The 19,867-nt window shown below is 24.0% G+C and overlaps 1 protein-coding gene across 1 annotated transcript in view; it reads left to right on the top strand.

Annotated features, from left to right (window-relative positions):
* Positions 1-1,837: 1,837 nt before the first annotated feature.
* The window catches only part of LOC145841489 (DDB1- and CUL4-associated factor 1-like), a 31,926-nt gene continuing 13,896 nt past the window's right edge, over positions 1,838-19,867 (top strand). Inside the window, exons 1-9 of the mRNA XM_082948849.1 lie at positions 1,838-1,986; positions 5,213-5,289; positions 5,937-6,154; positions 8,121-8,267; positions 15,594-15,874; positions 16,004-16,107; positions 16,383-16,528; positions 16,713-16,862; positions 18,210-18,341. Coding sequence (XP_082804975.1) covers positions 8,187-8,267; positions 15,594-15,874; positions 16,004-16,107; positions 16,383-16,528; positions 16,713-16,862; positions 18,210-18,341 — 894 coding nt within the window. The 5' untranslated portion in view covers positions 1,838-1,986; positions 5,213-5,289; positions 5,937-6,154; positions 8,121-8,186. The remainder of the gene's footprint in view (positions 1,987-5,212; positions 5,290-5,936; positions 6,155-8,120; positions 8,268-15,593; positions 15,875-16,003; positions 16,108-16,382; positions 16,529-16,712; positions 16,863-18,209; positions 18,342-19,867) is intronic.

Raw genomic sequence — 19,867 nt, 5'->3', positions numbered from 1 at the left:
TACGACATTGTTCTCGTTGTCAGTTGTCCATCTTCTCTGTCTGGTTTTCTACGTACATTTCAATTTCTATTCATCGAAGTTTGCAACTGCACCCGGTACGTACCTTGATTCTGAAACAATGAATCTTGAAATGTTTTGTGAATGAAACGGTTTAAAATATTAATTTTAGAATGAACGAGCTATTCCGCTTTAAAACACTGTACATAAATAAACTATCTAGAAATTTTTTTTTTTTTTTTCTTCAATTTTTTTAAGATTTCTAAAACAGTATGGTATTTCTCAAGTTTATTTTCAAGTCAGTTTTGACGGTTAACTAGTTTATAAGTGTTCCCATAAAAAAAAATTATAATAGTTTAGTGGGTTTTAAAAATAATTGTAGGTAGATAAAGAGCATGTTACTTATATAAACTATGTAGTTAGCCTACTTTGATATAGCTACATTGTTTCCTATAAAATTTCAAAAGCAAACTATAAAGTAAATGATTACAAAAAAAAATTAATTAGACATTAGTATAAAGCCACTAATCAATAAAATCAAAATTTCATAACATTTTCTGTTGCATTTTATTTTATTAAACTGTTACTCAAGTTATTTTCTTTGATCAAGCTATTTTTCTAAATCAACTAAAGTATAAGTTAATAACTTATCTTTCATTACTTTCTTTTAATTGTCTCTAAAAAACTTAATTTTTGTTGTTATTTAAACTTTCGTTTCTTAAAAAGGTAATATTACTTCTATAAAGGGTTTAAAAGTATTTAATTAACTATGTGTTTTGTACACTCTTCTTTAAAAGTTATCTAATTTCAAAAACCGTTGAAATGAATAATTTTCAATTACATATATTCAATAAATAGTTAGAAAGAAAAATATTTTGATTGTAGAACAGAATGAAAAAAACTGTTTTTCAAACAAAAGATCTCAATTATACTCTGAGCATTAACTATGAAAAAGAACATTAAACTAAATTACAAAAATTTAGCTTAGTTCAAGCTTTTTTTACTTATCTATTGATATAAATAAAAGCTTATATTAAGTAGTTTATTTTGTTAAAAAAAAGTTATAGAATATTAAATCAAAACCATACTTTATTATTTTGAAGAAGTCAATAACTATTTCAAACAAGTTACACAAACAAATTAGTTATTCTACCAAAACTTTAGAGCTATAGTAAATCTTTTCATTACTAAAAATTGATGTATTTAAATAGAAACTGTTGTAGTGTGTTGTAAAGCTTATATGAATCTTACTGAAAAAAATATAAATTAAGGTTCTATAAATATTTTTATCTTTAAGAATCATATCATAAACTTTAACCTAAATGATAAATAATCTTTAAACTTACATACCTTCTTACTAAACAAGTTTAATAAAACTCATACAGAAATATACATTTGAGGTTATCTTTGTAAACACTTAAATGGTTTTTATGCGTTTTAATGTACACACTGTATAACAAAACAACTAAACTATTTTATAGCTTTAACACGTTTAGTACAAAAAATACAAAATAAAAAGTTAAAGATGCATATTTCTTATTTTCACTCTTGTTGTTTTTTGAGTAGTAATATATTAATAGATAGCTTCTTTTCTTTTCGTTTACAAAAAGCTTAAAATAAGTTTAGAATGTAGAAAAATGTAATTATTTAAATAAAAACTAATAGTATAAAATTTCGACGAGTTTTTAGTTCTAGCTAAATGAAAGTTTTTAAAAGTTTGATTACGCAAACACCATTTTGTTTTAAAAATAAGCAAGGCAAGTGGAGTCTAATTTATAAATACATACAGCAAATTATTTAATAAACACAACTGCATAAAATAAAAATGGACATTACTAAACCTTGCCAAGTTGCTATAAATAAGGAGCTGGAAGATATTTTAAGGAGTAAAAAAACCTTTGTAGAAATTTTCAAACAACTGGTTACTCATTACAATTTCTATCAAGCTGCCTTGGCTAGTTCTTCATGCAAAATAAACTTTTATAGAAAGTAAGTTAAATTCTTCTATCAGAAGTTTTTTAGAACTTTCCTAGAAATTTAAATAGTTTCTTCTGTACTTTGTATATTTAAAAATTAGGATTTTAAGTATAAAATAGTAAATTTAAACTATATTTCTATTAAGTTTATGTTGGATATTTGACTGTTCATTTAGTTTATACTTTACAGAGTATATAAATTTAACTACCAGTGGTTTTTTTATCTTCACGATATCATAATTATAATGGGACACGTTCAAAATCCACCAGCTTAAAAAATCCACCTGATCAAAATCGACCCATTCCAGTTCAAGAACTGCTTACCAATCAAGGGTAAGGGTTAGGGGCAGACATGTTAAAAAGCTTTGCTTTGTTTACTCGAGCGTGAAATTACTAACTTAAAACAAACCAAAGTTTATACGCTTCAATGCTGAATGACCATAGTAACTATTAGCATTTTACCATCTCTGGTTAGGGGTAACAGTCATAGTGAAAAAAAATTAAAAAATGCTAAAAAAATTTTAAATAAATTGATAAATAAAGAAAAAAAAATTATGTGGATTTTGAACACGGGTGGATTTTGATAGTATACCAATTATAAAACACATATTTATTTAATTTCATCCAGTTTGTCTTCACAAATATGTACAAATATTTTTCAAAAAAAAAATCAATATTAGTTGGGTCATTATTTAAAATTTCACAAGTTAATATCAGCCAATATTTATTTCGGCCATTATCAACAATGTTGAGATGTTTTATGCCATCGATAATAAACAATGAACTTTACCTTAGGACGAAACCGGTCGTAGGATTGTCTCGGATGCTGTTGTTGTTGATCTTGCGGTAAAGTTCATTGTTTATTAAGTTAATATCAGGTAAGGATAATTAACTGTTTTATATTCATAACTTTCTGAGATTTTTAGTTCTATTTTATTTTAAAGATTATGTCAAGTAGAACAAATGATAAAACTAAATGGAAAAGTATCAAAAATTAACGATTTGAAAGCTTAAACTTTATATAGTAATAAAAGATCAGTGTTTATTTTATTGATTGCAGCACCAAATACTTCTCTTTCATGTAATAAATTAAATGATGCATAAATTTTTCTACTTCTTAATAACAAAGTTTAGTTGTTAGCTTGAAAATAAAAATTACCAAATTTGCTTTTGAAAATAAATTGTTTGCACATAGTTTGGTAAATAATTACAGGATAAAATTTGTTAGAAAAAATAATAGTTACTATGAGAAAACGCTAAGGCTCATATCTTAAAGGATTTACCAAAACCAGAACTCAAAAAATTAACTAAAAGTTATCTTGTAGCTAATACCAAAATTAATCTTAAGTAAATTTGTCTAGGTAGATAACCAGGCTATTGTTTTAGTTGTTAACCTTTTATAACATACTTTTTAGAAAACAAGTTTTTATTGAAATTTTTTATTTTAACTTTGTTTTAAAAATTAAATTCTTATAATATAAAACAAAATATAAAATACTTTATAAACAATAAATTAATAATAAATAGTCTACTATTTGTTTTAAAAATTATAACAGAATACATTTCATTTTTCTTAAATTTATTTTAGTACTTTCGTAGTTAGGCTCATCAGAAATTGTATTTTACTAATTTTTTCTGCTTACATGAACTGGGATTATATTTTGCCCAGTTTACCAAACTTGACTTTTAAAATCCTTGTATTAAGTAGTTTTAAATAATTAGTTTCTTGTTAAATTTTATTTTAAAGTATAGTTTTAGTTTTAATTTTTATTGCTTGTTTATTTTAGATTGTGTTAATTCCAACGAGTTTTATTAGTTTACCAAATGTATATAGCATAAACACTTAGTTAATTTTTAACATTCGATTATTACGTCATTTTATATTTCAAAACTTTAAACTACAGTATGATTTTATTTTAAATTGTATTCATTCTAAATTAGTAAGATACAATTTCTGATGAGCCTTACTACGAAAGTTCTAAAATAAATTTAAGAAAAATGAAATGTGTTCTGTTATATTTTTAAAATAAGTTATGCACCGGAAAAAAGCTGTTCAAATATTTGTTTTAAGTAATAGATAAAAAATGAAAAAATAAAAGACAATGTGCAAAACTAAGGATGTAAAAAAGTGAACTTTGCAACCTTGAAGTAATACTAGTCAAAGAACAGACACCTGGGTTAGACATTCAAATTGCATCAAGTTGTAAAGTCACACTACTAACTATCTACTAACTAGAACATTTTTACTTTATTTCTGTTTCCTTACCATGCTATTTTTTTTATTAAAATTTTTTTGTTGTTTACTCATAATATTTAAATCAATTTATAAACTTACAACTTTTTATGTAACTTTGTGTTAATTTTTATTCTTTAAAGCAAACATAAAGACAATGTCAAAAAGCCATGTCTAGGATACAAAAAAAAGTAAAATCTGTTTATCTAAAATAAGTGGCAAGTTAGTATTTCAAAATTAAATAAACTTTATACAACAATACATATAAAGTAAAGTTCTTTAAAAACTCTGAAGTCTATTAAACTCGAATTCTGTCAGATAAACTAAATAAAAAGATCATAAAACATTCACTAATTATATAACATTTTATAGCACAAATATAATTTTGAAAATTTATAATTTTTATTACAAAGTTAAGTTTCAAAAAGAGTATTGAGGGTTTATTAACATAACTTATTAGAATGTTTTTTTCTTTTACCTAATTTGAAATTTGAAAAGACTAAATTTGAAAAAAAGTGTTTTACCCTTCCTATTATTTTCCCAACATAGTACTGTTTCTTTTAAATTTTCCTAAATTATTACCATGGAGAATACATAATTTTTTAAAGTCAATGTTTTGTAAAATGCTAAAAACTGTAGAATTTCATTCTGTTAACAAAGTGTTTTTTTTTAACTTAAATTTTTTCAAAACTACTTAATATCATTATTTAACATGAAATATAATTTATATTAATTAATTAGTATTCTAATTTATCTCAATTGCATTTTATATTTTCATTATACTAAGTTATTACTTATAGTTTTTTTAAAATTATCATTGTAAAAACTTTTAATTTAATATAAGTTGTAAAAATGTATTAAACACTTAAATTGAAAAATATGAAAATAAAGTCTAAAATAAAGAGAAATAATTATATTAAAGTATGTAACATAATGCAAAAACCTTGAACTAAAAACATGAAAATAAAGAATAAAACTGATTTAAAACGTTTGATGTTTTTCAAAGGTTCTCACAGTTTCTAGAAACTGGATTAGATTCTTTTAACGCACTTGACACTGACCCCAATGAAGCTTTGAGACATGGTGAGTGTATTTAATACAACTTGAAAAAAATCTTTAAAGTAGTTTAATGTTTTATCTTAAATTATGTTGTTTATTGTCTTATGTATAGTTTTACCTAAATATCTTACTGTATATTTAAAAGTATTTCGACATATACTTATAAAGAACTATAATATTACTTATAGTCAAGCTATCTTTTACTTTAGAACTATAAAATCCATAATTACAATTATCAAAATTTGTTTCAAATTGTTAAAAAGTTTAACTTGTATTTTATTATGATTAAAAAAAACATTTTCCTTGATTACATTATTGATAAAAACTGCTAAAAGTAAAAGCAGGACAACATGAAAATATATAAAGTACATTGGTCAATTTTTTATTATTTTTTATTTTCATACTATTTATATCTAACAAAGCAAAAATTCAGAAATTTTATTTTGAATTAATCTCAAAGTAGAAAAAATATTTTTATTAAGTTAAACAAATTTATACTGTAATGATAAAATTTTGTATATTTCAAAATACTATTTAAAAAACATAATAAATAACTAGTTTCACAAATTAGTAAAACATGACAAGATTGTAAACAAAATATTTGTCACAACATACTTAAGTTATTTTACTAATATTTTTTTGAAGTTTACTTCAAACAATATTTTTTTAAGCTGCGAATTATCCTGAGTGTGATTACAAGTCTGTGTTGGAGTTATTTCAAAATAGCCCGGATTGTGATGGTTTAAAAAATGATTTAATCAATCGTGATATTCAAACAACACGTATTAGTCTAGAAATAAATGGAAGATGCGTAACACTAGCAGAAGTTGCCTGCAGATTTTTGTATTTAACACATACTGTCATCAGTGGTTTAGATTCTACAGCTTTGGTAATAAGTTCTAATTGTGTAACTTTATAAATGTTTTAAAAATGAATTTCATAGTTTTGAGTATTAAAGATACCTTTGAAACGTTTTTGGCATTTAAATTTTTAAGTTTTAACGACAGCTACTAATAAACTATTGAAAAACCTACTGGTTTCATTAACTTTGTGTTGTGTATTTCAAAAACATTGCAATATATTAACTCAAACTTATAATTAAATACATACTACATTATTGTAACTTAAAACTTAGATAATTAGCATAAGACCAAATTCAATAGTTATTTATTTTGTTAATATCTGTAGAAGCTTTATAACCGTTTTACAACTTAAGCTAAAAATACTATTTTATTATAACATATTCAAAAATTGAACTATTTAAACATATTTAGGAAAATATTAATTTTAAGAAAATTGAGTTGTTAAACTTTTAATTCCAAATCGTTTATAGTACAGTGCTTATTCACTTATCCGGACTTCACTTATCCGGACAATTTCAGTCAGATAAAAAATCAAAAAAATTTTCAAAAAGTTTTACAACATTTTAAATTCAATGAGTTTTATGCTGAAAAACGTGGAAAAACTATAAAACAAACGTCTATTATTTCTTATTTTAGTATAACTTCCAATAAAAACTAGTTTGTTAGGAGTGATATGTTTCCGTTGAATAGACTTTAAACTTAGTCAAAATTTCTTGTTTTCTTTCTGTCTAATTTTTTTAAGTTTTTTTTTTCATTTAAAGAGATAGGTTTACATTATTTTTGCTTTTAAAGGTAAATTTAATTTATATTTTCTTTTGATCAAAAATTTATATATATTTTTAAATTAATAGTTAGGGCAGGTAGAATTGCAAATGATAAATTTTACTTGCTTGATCCTCAAAAAACGTATATAGTTGCAGAGGGTTAGTAATTCTGATGTTTTACTACCTTAGAAAAAATAAATTAATTAACCTTAAGTTTAGCTTCTATTGTTTATCATTTAGCTATATATTACTCACAATTACTATGTTTTTGTGTTTACCATAACACTTTTATTATGCATCGTATTATATGCAGCAGTTGTATTATTATATGAAAAAATTGATTTTTTGTACTTATCCGGAATTTTGGTTATCCGGACATGTTTACAGAAAAATCTTGCCCAACGTGTCTGGATAAGTGAATAAGCGCTTTATATAGAAAATTTTTATATGTTTAAGTTCAGATAAACTTGTTTTTAATTAAGTATAATAATTTACGATAATACCTTTTAATTAGTTTACTCTAAAGTTTAGAAGTTCAGTTTTTATTTTATGTATTATATACCTACTTTTGTGACCCAAAAAAAAATTTGTAGCTAAAATGAAAACTAATAAGGAAGTAAATTTAAAAACTTATTTTTTTGATTCAAAAATAAATATTTATTAAATTAAATTAAATAAAAAATTATTAATTGTTTTATAAAAATAATAATTTTATTAAAGTAAGTTTAAGTAGTTAGTGTACACTCTACCAAGGAAAGTAGCTATGAGTTAAGTTTTTAATAGTTGAATAATTTTTTAACATCATTTTGCCAGTTTTCTAAAAAAAAAGTTATTTATAAAATCTGATTGTTCAATAATTTGTTTAACTTTTATAATTGTAAAGATTATAAAATGAAGTTGTTATTTAATTGTGCCTGCAGCATGTAAAACTTACAATTTGTTAAGTTATCTAAATATATTATAAAAAAACTTCATAATTTGTAAAATTTCATTTGTGTTGTAATAAAGTTTTATAATAGTAAATCATAAAGTGTTTAACATTTAAAAAATCAAATTTTGTAAATGCTTAATGTCATCTTTTTTTTTGTTTTAAAAATATACATACCAAAATAAATATTTTAATTTAAACTTATTTTGTTACTTAAACCTATCAAGTACTTGTTATATGTATTGGAATTTTCAGTTTTGTTGTCGTTTTTTCTCTATTTTTATTCAACTGTGTTTTTAGGATCTATTGAAGTCTACAGTCTGTGAACATGCACTAAACTCTGAAACTTTTGAGACTTCCCTGTCCATGTTTGCCGTTGGAATACTATCTAAACAAAGCAGAAAAATCTGGAGAGAAAATCAAAATAACGAACAAGTCAAGCTATTAGTATGTTTTTAGTTGTAGATATATTAAAAAAGAAAGCATGGTAGCGATACAATTTAAAAGTTATTTATTATTATATTATAAGTTATTTTTAAGCTTTTTAGTATAGTCATTTTTGTTTAAAATATCTAGTTTTTATTTTCAATAATTTATACTAATAAAAACATAAATCTTTCGTTAAAATTTTGAGTAAGAAACTCAATAATACTTAGTTTTTTAAACTTATTTTGTGTTTTTTTAACTTATGTATGTATTATTTAATTAAATAGACTTATGAACTTTTTTATAGACAAATGTGAATTATTGTATTTAGAAAACTGTAGAGTTTCGTTTATAATTTATTCCTTGTGGAGAGCATTTCTTTTTTCAACTTAGCTTTATATAAATATATATAAATAAAAGCATTGATTTTAAAATAATTTGTTGGTGACAAAAACAGCACAGCCAATAGCAGATGGTAATAACCCTGTTTGAAGGCTGTGCTTAAAAGAATCAACAGCCGTTGGGTATGAGTTGCAAAAGGAAGGTTGTTTAATTAGAGGAGTGAATTCATATCGTTTTGTTGACATATGAAAAAGCTCCTCTTAAAATAAAATAAATTTTAAAGTGTTTAATGGTCCTTTACAGTGGCGTAGCGTGGTATTTTGGTCAGGGGGTGCGCAATTTTTTTTCTCAAAAAATCCTCTAAATTAAAACTTTTGGGCCGCAAATTTTTCGGGGTCAATTTTCTTCGAAATTAAGAAAAATACTAAAAATCTATCTCCTACTTCATTTTTCAAGCAGTCTTCTTCAAATTTTAAAAAATGTTCCTAACATTACAGGAAAAAAACTTACTTATGAATTTAGATAATTAAAATGAATAAAAATTTTATAAAAAAAAAATAAAAACAAAGTCTTTTTTTTTCAAAAAAAATTTTACTACAAATTTTTAAATTCACAAGTAATGTTTTTTTGTTATTGTATAAAGATTAAACTGTTAAAGTTTGAAGAAGATTGCTTGAAAAATGTAGGAGGAGATAGATTTTAAAAAACTAGTCTTTTTTCGCTGTTTTAGTTTTCCCTTCCCATGGGTAACCTATTATGCGGCCCGACTTTGACTGGTCATATCTCAAAAAATAATTCGAATTTTTTAAAACAATTAAAAAAATCTTAAAGCTTAAAAAAAATCTTTAAAATAAGATCAACTTCTAAAAAAATGGCTTACCCCCCCCTATGGCCTTAAACTACAAATAAATAGTCAACTAAGAATAACAATTACCTCAAAACATTTTTCTCTGTGCAATTTCTAAATAATGTTCAATATCTATTTTAAATCAACAAAAAAGTGTTGTATTAAACTGAAAATAACTCATATTTTTAGTTCGTTGCAGCTTTTAGTATACTATCTTTATCTTTTATATAAAAATGTTAAAATTTCATTATTAAAATTGAAAGTTTTAAATTTTTTTGTAGAAAAAATCTAAAAAGCTAGTTTTTTTTAACTTCTTCATTTTTACTTATATTACGATATAAAACTGTAAAAATAAATCTTAACAAATGAAGAAAATCTGAAATATAAAAGAAATTAAAAGTAAAAATTTCATACCACTTGAACTGCAGTTTTGAGTAATATTAATATCTTGTAGTGGTCTGCTATTTTTCAATTAAAGCTTTTGAACTTCAGATAATTTTCCTATCTGACATATTTTTAGACTTGCAACATTCCATACAATATTACTTTGCATATTTTTTAAAATAATAATCTAAAAACTAATGAAAACAAATGTTTACTTTTTCTTTAGTATTATAAAACATATTTTACAAAAAAAAAAACAAAAAACAACTAACTTTGAAGAAATCAGGATTGCCTTGCCACTCTTTGAGTCAAAATAACTGTCCTGAGTTAGTTTAAAAATGTCATGTGTCATCATAAGCATTTTAAATTCTTTTAAAGAATTTTTTTATTGTTTTTAAACTAATAGAAACTAGGCTTTATAAAATTTAAAATCTTTTAAAACCACTAAATCTACCCTGAGTTAAAAAAAAAACAAATCTATGCTTAGTCAGCCTGAGCTTGAAAATACTTAAAACATTCTGAGTTATCCTGATTTTTACCGAGTCATACTAAAGTTTTCCAAAATTTCATAAAATCCTGAGTTATTATGAGTGTGTGGAAAGATTTTACTAAATGTTTCTGATACAAAACAAAATGTTTAAAAGATAATTTTTTTAAGGTCAACTTTTTCAATGCTTTTAAAAATTCACAAGAAATATAACTTTTCACTTATATTAAAATCAGTTATTCTAAGATCTTTAGGGAATAGCATTTTTTAAATACTAAAAACAGTTAATAGAATAAAAAAAATTTTTAAATACCATTTAAAATTTGATTTAAAAGTAAATAAATTTAAATTTAAAATTAATCAATTATGTCTTTTAGACTAAAAATTGATTGTAAAAATTCTGTTTTACAAGTTGCTATAAATTTATTCATGATGTGACTAAAGAAATTTTAAAATAATTTGCTACAAAAGTTGATTAATTTTTAAACTTTTTGGCTGTTAGAATAACAAAGTTTGATTTGTTTGATATCTTAATAAAAAAAGAAACTACTTTTTATTAAAATTTTAAGTTTAGATAATTTAAACAATACTTTTTGTAAAGTAAAATAAAACTGTAATCACAGTATGAATTGTTTGTTTATTATTTGTTTTAATTTATTTTTGTTTTTTGCTATTTATCTTTTAAATTATGTTGTTAATATTTTTTATTCTTATTATCAATTTATTTTTATTTTAATAGCAGTTGTTTATTGCTTTTTTTACTATAATTTGTTTATTCTTGAATCATTATCACTATAAAACAGGTTTAGCTTTATGGTTTGTTAACAAAATGTTAGCATGTGTCCTTGTAAAAAATCTGTCATAAGGTTATACTACTGCGGTGCACTAACTAGTTGCGTACTGTTTGAGTCTAAATTTTTATGAAGTTAATGAAGTTATAAATTTTTTCCTTATGGAGTTTTTCATCAATATCGGTGCCTAATTGCAATTACGCACCGAATCAGTATACTGGGTAATTTCCCAAATTTGTCACTAATTTGTATTCGAAATTTCGTTTTACTTTTCGAATACTAGAAAAACATAGTTGAAAAAAGGCAAATTAAGCAGACTAAATAAACAATAAAGGATAAGATATTGCATTTTATTTACTTCTTTTTTTTTTTTTGGGTGGCACGCATGCGCCAGCGTCCCTCCCCACGCTACGCCCCTGGTCACTTAATTGTGGTTTTTGTGAAATCTAGTTGTATGTTTAGATGGAAGATTAGTTTTGCACTGAATATTTGTACTCTACAATAATCAATAATTACGTCATAAAGTTTTTTTTTTTGGTAAAATTTTTGTATTATTATTTAGCAAAGTGCAATTCATTTCAAAACTACAGCTGATGATTAAAAAAAAATGTTGTTTTTATGAAATAATGTTCTGTTATTTTTAAACTCGAGTTTTCTCAATAAACTATATATACTTACTTATTTATTAAAGTAAGTAAGTTTTTAGAAAAATGCAAAAAAAAAAAGTTTTGAATTTTCGAAGAAAAATTGAGAGCAAGAAGAACTTATTAAATATTTTCTAAATTCTACATTAAACTTGTATTAAAGGCTTCCAATTGGGTCCAGTGAGTATTTGTTGAGTTAATGAAGCCTTTTTTTATTATTATTATTCTTATTTACTTTTTATTGAAAATCTTTTTTTTTTGTATTGCTGACAGCTGTTTTGACTTAAATAACATCAGTTATTAAAGCAAATAAAGTTTATTGGAATAATTTGATGAAATTTAACAAGTATACATAATGTGAAGTATTAGATAAATTAACTTTGGTCAGTCCATTTTAAAGTTATTATTTCACAAGTAAGTTTTTTTTTCGCACTATCTGTTATTATGCTTAGTTTTAGTTTGCTTTATTTTTAGGTAATTTTGTTTTATTTTTATAAGTAAATGTTTTGGTTATGGAGGCAGGGTTGTTGCCTTTCATTTCTTTTGTTTAGTGCCTTTTTTTTCTTAGACTCGTATTTTTCTAAGCTGCATAAATTACACGTTTTATTATTTTTAGTTTTACCTTAGTTCTGCACAGTATTTCCCATTTCAAACTATATTTTTATTCATGTCTTTAAATTTCCATGTATAGTTTGATAGTTATGTGCTATATCTTTTTAGTTTAATCTTGAAGCTTGCCTTAAGGCTCCGGTATTTGCTTTTAAATGTACTGGTGGAGCTTACATAAACTTTGTTATATCGCCTATTTTTGATGCGGCTTGAGAAATTAGGTTGCTGTTCAATGGGTGTGTTTTGTTTTTACAACTGCAAGTTTTTTCTTGTGTTTTGATGTTTAGGTTGATTAATATTTTGTTGTTGTGTTTAAGAATTTTTGTGTTAAAACTTCTTATGCACTTGTACGATATTTTTAATGTACTCCTGATGAATATTTTGTGGTATGGGTGGTTTATGTCAAATGTTGGTTTACTTATTTTTAAAATTTCTTACCTATCTTTGTGGCTATTGTTAGTGAAAAAGGCGGATAAAATATTTATTTTATTTGCTTTCTTATTTTTTGGAATATTAAATTAAATTTGTAGTTGGCGTTTTGAAGGCTGTTTGATACCTTTTTTTGCAGTTAAAGGACTCTTCATTGCTCGATAGTTTGTTTAATCTTTCGTTTACTGTTATAGGTGATTGTTCTAAGATTTGTTTTGGTGGTTTGATTGTTTGATTACATAAAAAATACCTGAATTTGGCTATCTAAATGGGGTGTATGTTTTATTGTTAAGGTTTAGTTCTATGTCTAGAAAATCGGTTTCTATTAGTGCTGCCGCAACTATCTAGCCCATCCATTTCTTAAATTTTGCCATTGCTGTAATTTTTGCGTTTCTGGGTGACTAGGATTGTATGACTGCGAGACCGTCATCTCTACAAACTCCAAACATCCCCTAAGATATTTTAGTTTTGTTTAGCAGAAAGTTTTATCATGTCGCATAATTCTGTTCCCATGATAAAGTTTAGTAAGTCAGCAGATTAAAATTATACAAAATTGGGAAATAAAAATAAATCAAAAAGGATTGGCACTAAACAAAATAAATGAAAGGGAACAACTCTATCTCTATAATCATAATATTACTTCAAAAAAAAAATAAAACAGTAATTATATACAAAATTCTTATTTATTTTTGCAAAAAATGTTGCTTAGGCAACTGGGACAATAGTCAATCAAAAATATCAATACTTATTAAGTATTACTTAATATATATGGGTAATTTGTATATATAGTTTATTGCAAACTGTTGAAGTCAAAAAAAAAACAGTACAAATGTTTCATAAAGCTAAATGCTTTAATCAGGGTTGCCACAAGGTCAGGAAAAGTCAGAAAATCAGGAAAAGTCAGGAAAAACTAAAAAAAATGAAAAAAGTCAGGAGAAAGTGGGGGTTTTTGAAAAAAAGTCAGGAAAAGTCAGGAAATTTGACAAAAAAAAAAGTCAGATTTTCTCAGTTTTAATTTAGAAAATTCCTTAAATTCCAAAGCCTTCAAATGATAGAAAATTAATCAAAAATCCTCTAAAGTCAGACTAAAATTGCAAAATTTTCCTAGAAATTAAAAAAATTATTAAATTTCCAATGCCTTCAATTTGTAAAAATTAATAAAGTATCCTTTATAAAACTTCGAAAATTTTCTATTAAAGTATTCAACAACTACCCTAGTTGAACAAGCAGTTTTTGTAAGCCTTTTAGTATTGATGATCTGTAGCAAGGACACTTCCATAGTGAAACTGTGATATATACACAAAAGTTTATCTAGCATAATTTTGGAATCAAAGTGTTTTTTATTTAAGTAAATAGGTGAATTCTATATAATTAAGATGTTAGTTTAGTATTTTATGTAACAAGTTGATAAGTTTACCTCTTTATAGTTTTTTCAAAATTTTTTAAATTTGTAAAATAAGTTATAAGAGAGGTTTTAAAAAATAGAGGGGATCAGATGAAGGAAACCATATCTTCATTAGATAAATAGGTTGAAGTGCTAATAAAGAAACGGAAATTTAAGTACATATAAAAAAAAAACCATGTTTGATTACGTTCTTTATTGTTTTAATGTTTTAATTGTAAAAGTTCGTTATTGTTTTAAGATTTTAGTTATTAAAGTTTGTTGTAAGTTTAAGGTTTTAATTGTATAAGTTCCTTATATGTCGTTTCGTTTATTTAGATACAATTATGTTAGGAAATGCTAAAAAAATAGTGTCTTTTTCAGACAAGCCGTGTTTATAAGGTATTTTGCTGATAGATTTGTTTATTGCAAATACATCAATCATACACAGATGGTACAAGTGATGTAATGGAAGTTTGATGATTGAATTCAGCAAAAAAACTGTTGTTTTAAGCTGTATTAAAATTTAATTGAAAGCTTTATATACATTCAAGTGTTATATTATGTGTTTTATAATAAGTTTAAATTAATTGATTTAGAAAAGTCAGGAAAATTTTAGTAAAAAATCAGTAAAAGTCAGGAAATTTTCTCAGCTTGACCTGTGGCAACCCAGTTTAATCCTCAGCTGTTAAAGTTCGAATTAAATTGCATTTAATTCACATTAATACAAAATTTACACAAAAAACACTGTGGTGTATTTAATTAATGAAACCTATGAAAAAACTCCTTTTAAAGTTCAATAAATTTTGCAATACACTATTAAAAACCCCTTCAAGCGGGCTATGTGGAAGGTGATTGATCTATTTTATATAACTATATTATTTTCTATGTTATATATATATATATGTATAATAGATACCACCAGTTTCAAAGATAAAAAGGAAAGTCAACAAAATGTAAAGGTGACTATGCAATACATAAAAACTCTTTTTTCAAAGTAATATTTACTTAAATATTCTATAAATAAAGAAAAGCTTTTCATAAAAATTATTTTATTGTTTGAAGACTAACTTTTAAATTTTGTTAAAATTAATACTAATATTCATCACTACTATAGTAAAGACATAAATAAGTAGTCACAAATGAAAAAAAAAGTTTAAACCTTTTTTTCATTTAAAATTACATAGGTTGAAGGTTGAGTTAATGTTTTTTAATTTTTAAATCTCTAAATTATATTTAAGAAAATCACATTTAGAATTTTAAGCTAGTTTTTAAATCACTGTGAAACATAAAATTTCCAATTACAGTAATCTTCCTCTTAAGCACGCATTTTCAGACAAAAAAATGCAATTTTTGCTGTTTTCATAGTGCGTACTGCACTTAAATTTATTTCCTGTTTAACAAATTATAATCAAACTTGATTTAAATTTTAGACAAAAAGAACGTTAAAGAAACTGTGGACTTTGATTACTACAGAAGAAGGGGTAAAAACCAATGCAAAGAAATCGAATCGTCAAACATTACCAAGAAAACCAATGAAAAACAGTCAAGAGCAAAAAAATGAAAAACTATCTAGAAAAAGAACTTTGAACTTAACAGAACACAAAAATAACAAAATTTTAAAAATGTCTTCTACTTGTGATATTCAAAATGATTATAATAAAAATCCACCTTCAATAGAATTGCAAGAAAGTGATTTGAGCAACAGCAGCTGGTCTCATTAACATTTAATATACAATACTAACAATCGTTTTCTACTCAAAAAAATAAGATTTTTTCACTTAGATTAATTTTGATCAATAATTGCTATTATTGTGGTTGATTAATAGACATTTTTTTACAGGAAAAATCTAAAACCATTTATGGTTGGATTAAAAACCAATCTTGATGATCCGTTAGATAAGTCGACTATACAAATGATTCTCTTAGAATTTTTAGTTGATATTGGTGAGTTTTTTAATTTATAACTTATTTAAATTATTTGTCAATAATTACTTAAACCTATTATAAAAAAAGGAAAACTAATAAATTTTTTGTGAAAATACAATTGAAAATAAAATTTAAAAACGTTTACTAGATAACAAATACAATTAAACTCATATTTTTTTCAGTTTTTCATAAAATGTTCAAAACTTTTTCTTCAGCACACTTTAAAAACTAAGATTTATGACTCATCTAACGTCTTATGCAAATAACTATAAACAAATTAAAAAAAAATTCAGCTCCCTTTGAAAATATGCTAGGAACATTTTTAGAAGAAAATGCTGTTGACTTACTGATAACTTTTCTGAAAAAAAGTTCTATAAATAATGGGCGTATTACTTTCATTGCAGCTAAACTTCTTGCAGAACTCTCATGTCATGGAAAGGCAAGAAGCTAAAAATGATTCTAAAAGCTTAAATGATTAAATAGATAAAATTTTAAACTTATATTTCAAAAAATATAAAAACTGTTGTTGCGGCTGAGTTTGTGTAATTTTTTTAACAAAAAAGCTCACTTAACTTTTAGTATATTTCAAATTAAAAGTTGGTTTATTGCAAAACAAACTTTAGGTTGCAGTTACGTTTGTTGAAAAAAGAGGAATTGAAAAGTTGTTGAAAATCCCAAGGTTGTCACTCGGCTCTGGAGGAGTTTCTTTGGTGTTGTACTACTTAGCATACAATAAAGAAGCTATGGCACTAATAGCATTTTCTAACAAAGCTGTTTGTTCTTTTTTTTATATATAGCTGTTGTATTTGTAAGGCAATGATTCTAGTGCTTTCGATAAAGAATTTTATTTGTTGTTTAGTTTATGTAAAAGCATGAATTAAGTTTAAAAATATCTAAAAACTTTTGTTACCACATACTATTGGTTCAAAACTTATGTGTAAAACTGTGCGTTAAAAAATTTAAAAAAAAAAAAGTTTTTTTGAAGCTTAAAAAAAAAAGATAATTTAGATCTATAGTTACTTCTTACTAAGTGTATTCAAATAGCTTAACTATTTCTAAAATTTAGTATTTACAGTCAATATTAAGGGTTATTTTTGTTTTTTATGATCAAAATTTGTTGTAAGGAAACCATTATGTAATTTTTTATAATTACTAAGTTTAAAGGACATATAACAAAAAACTGGAGAGCTTTCTTTTTGTAATACTAATAATGTGAACGTATCAAAAAAACAGTTATACTTGAGGTTTATAGATTATTTTATAGATTATTAAGCAAAACTGTTTTAAATTTATCTAAATAAAAGTCTGATAAAGATTGATAAAAAGACTAAATGATTAACTAATGATTTTTAAGAAAAGTTCTACATTGATTAGGCCAGTATATTCTAAATAGATTTAGAGACATGCCCGTATAAAAAGTGTAATATTTAAAATTTAGAATAAAACACTTTAATCTACTCTTAAGTCTATTATATATAAAGATTCACAAGTTAAAAGGAAAGAGATGTTAAGATAACTGAGTACGAAAAAAATCTTTAAAACCTTTGATAACTATTGAGTTGTTGATGAATATCAATTTATTTTGAACATTAGTCTGCTATTGTACTTGATTAAATATTTATTATTTTTTAATGTATTAATATACTGCAAAATTTTAACCTATAAAGAAAAGGTCAAAAAATAGTCAAAATAACAAGTATCCATGTAAGATGCTGCTTAACAAGAGCTAAGAAACCATATTTCATGTTTGAACTAATTTGTTAAAGTTATATGAATAGTGTAAAACCACAGTTTACAGATTATTATTTAATCTTTATATTTATAATTTCAAGATAGAAAAAGGAGGCTAAAATAGGCTTAAATACAAAACTTAAACAAATAAGATCTTATTTCTAATAAAAATAGCTTTGGTATTTTCAGATCCGTTCAAAAAAAATATGTTTAAATTTTGCTTTTAGTTAATATTTTTGATTACTTATTTGTTTGCAGTATCTAAATAAAGAAAACTTTAACTTTCCTTTATATATATGAATAATTTTAGTTTTTGTTTTGTTGAAGATAAAAAAAAGTTGAACAAATGAACTTAAAAAAAAATATTTCAGATTAAAAAAATTTTTTAGGTGCTTACATCAATGATGAAGTATGTTTTATGGCTTTTGGAAGCATCTAAACAATGTACCAAATGGCATTGTGCTCTTTTCTTGTACTATTCGTTTACGTACCAGAGTATTCTCAAAATATTTGATTCAATGGTAAGTTGTTTATTTATCAAGTACAGTATGATCTTTATCTGATTATGGCCGGTTAGTGCAGTAAATGAAAATATAGTTAAATCTAAAATGGAAGAAATAAAAACTGTGTATGCAGTAAATTTATGACAATATTAATACCTATAAAAGTAAAATAAATTAAATGTACTAACTGAAAATAGTTGTTTTTTGTTGTTGTAAACTTAAGCGAAACAGATTAACAGAAACTTTGAAAGTGTAGGATGTTTTAAAGTTTCTGTTTTTGATTAGTATTTGATCTTGTATGATAACCTTAATAATAGTCTATAGTTTTTTTAAATTATGTTATAATGTTTTCATTAAACTTTTGAGTTTAGTTTTTAAAAAAAGTTTTGTTTATACTTTTTGAAGGTAGTTGTTATTGACTTTCTTCAAATTAACATGTATCACCAACAATCTGTCTTCTCAAAGTTGGATTTTTAAGCACAGTCATTCACAAATGAACTGAGTTTAAGTATTAAATTTATTAAATTTTCTATTTGCCTATGATAGTTTATTAATATATTTTGTATTTGAATCAATTCAATCATCATTCAAAGGTTTAAAAATATTACAACTTAAGTTAACGTAGTGTTCATAAATTTAGTTATCATTTCTCTGATTACAAATTGAAACAAGTACAAACCAACAATTAAATATGATGAGTTTGTTTTGATTTGAATCAGTTTATTGATAAGATCATAGGAGTGTGAAACTATTTTTCATCAGATTATAAAAATTTTAGTTAAGCTTTGAGTTGCTAAACACCGTTTTTAAATTCATATAAAATTATACATAGCAGATTAAAGTTTAAGAGTTTAATAAGCTCCCATTAAAATCACAAACAAAAGCAGCAACAAATAATATCTCAATAAAAAGTGTCTTTTCCTGCAGTTTTAATACAATCGCTTTAAAGCTTTCTTAATCTAATTTTAGTAATTTAAAAAACAGATTATCGTATAGAATTAAAAAAGTTACAAGTACTTTATTTGACAAAAATATTTTTTTTAAGTTTTAATGATTATTTTTTAAGTGACTATTTTGCAACTCCTTACAATTTCTTTTTTAGTTCTGAAAAGTAAATATCAAAAATTGTGAGGTTTCTAGCTTCGAAAACCAAGATGGAGATATGCTTTTCGTATTAGGTTTCTGATTGAGTTAACTCTGCAAAAGTGAATCTTTCTTTCGTTTGTGTTTGAAAATTTCACACAACAGACTACACATCAAAATTTAATTGAAGTTATTAAATTTTTCAAAAATTATTTAATAGGCTATACTTCGTGCTTTTAAGCGATGGCTAGCGTTAGTTTATGTAAAAAACATTCATTCACCCTTAACCTTAATTTAAACTGAGTACTGCTTTTATATATTTCAATATTGTTTTAATGAAAATATTTATAAGTCTAACAAACAAAAAGCTAAAAAATTTAGTATTATGTTACAAAGTGGTTTGTTTGAAAAATTTATACTTTGTAAAGTGTATACCAATACTATGTAGTCTTTTTAATGAA

Source organism: Thalia democratica, chromosome 7, assembly GCF_965202585.1.
Source record: "Thalia democratica chromosome 7, ktThaDemo2.hap1.1, whole genome shotgun sequence".
In the NCBI taxonomy this organism is placed as follows: domain Eukaryota; kingdom Metazoa; phylum Chordata; class Thaliacea; order Salpida; family Salpidae; genus Thalia; species Thalia democratica.
This window is presented reverse-complemented; position numbering and strand designations above follow the sequence as displayed.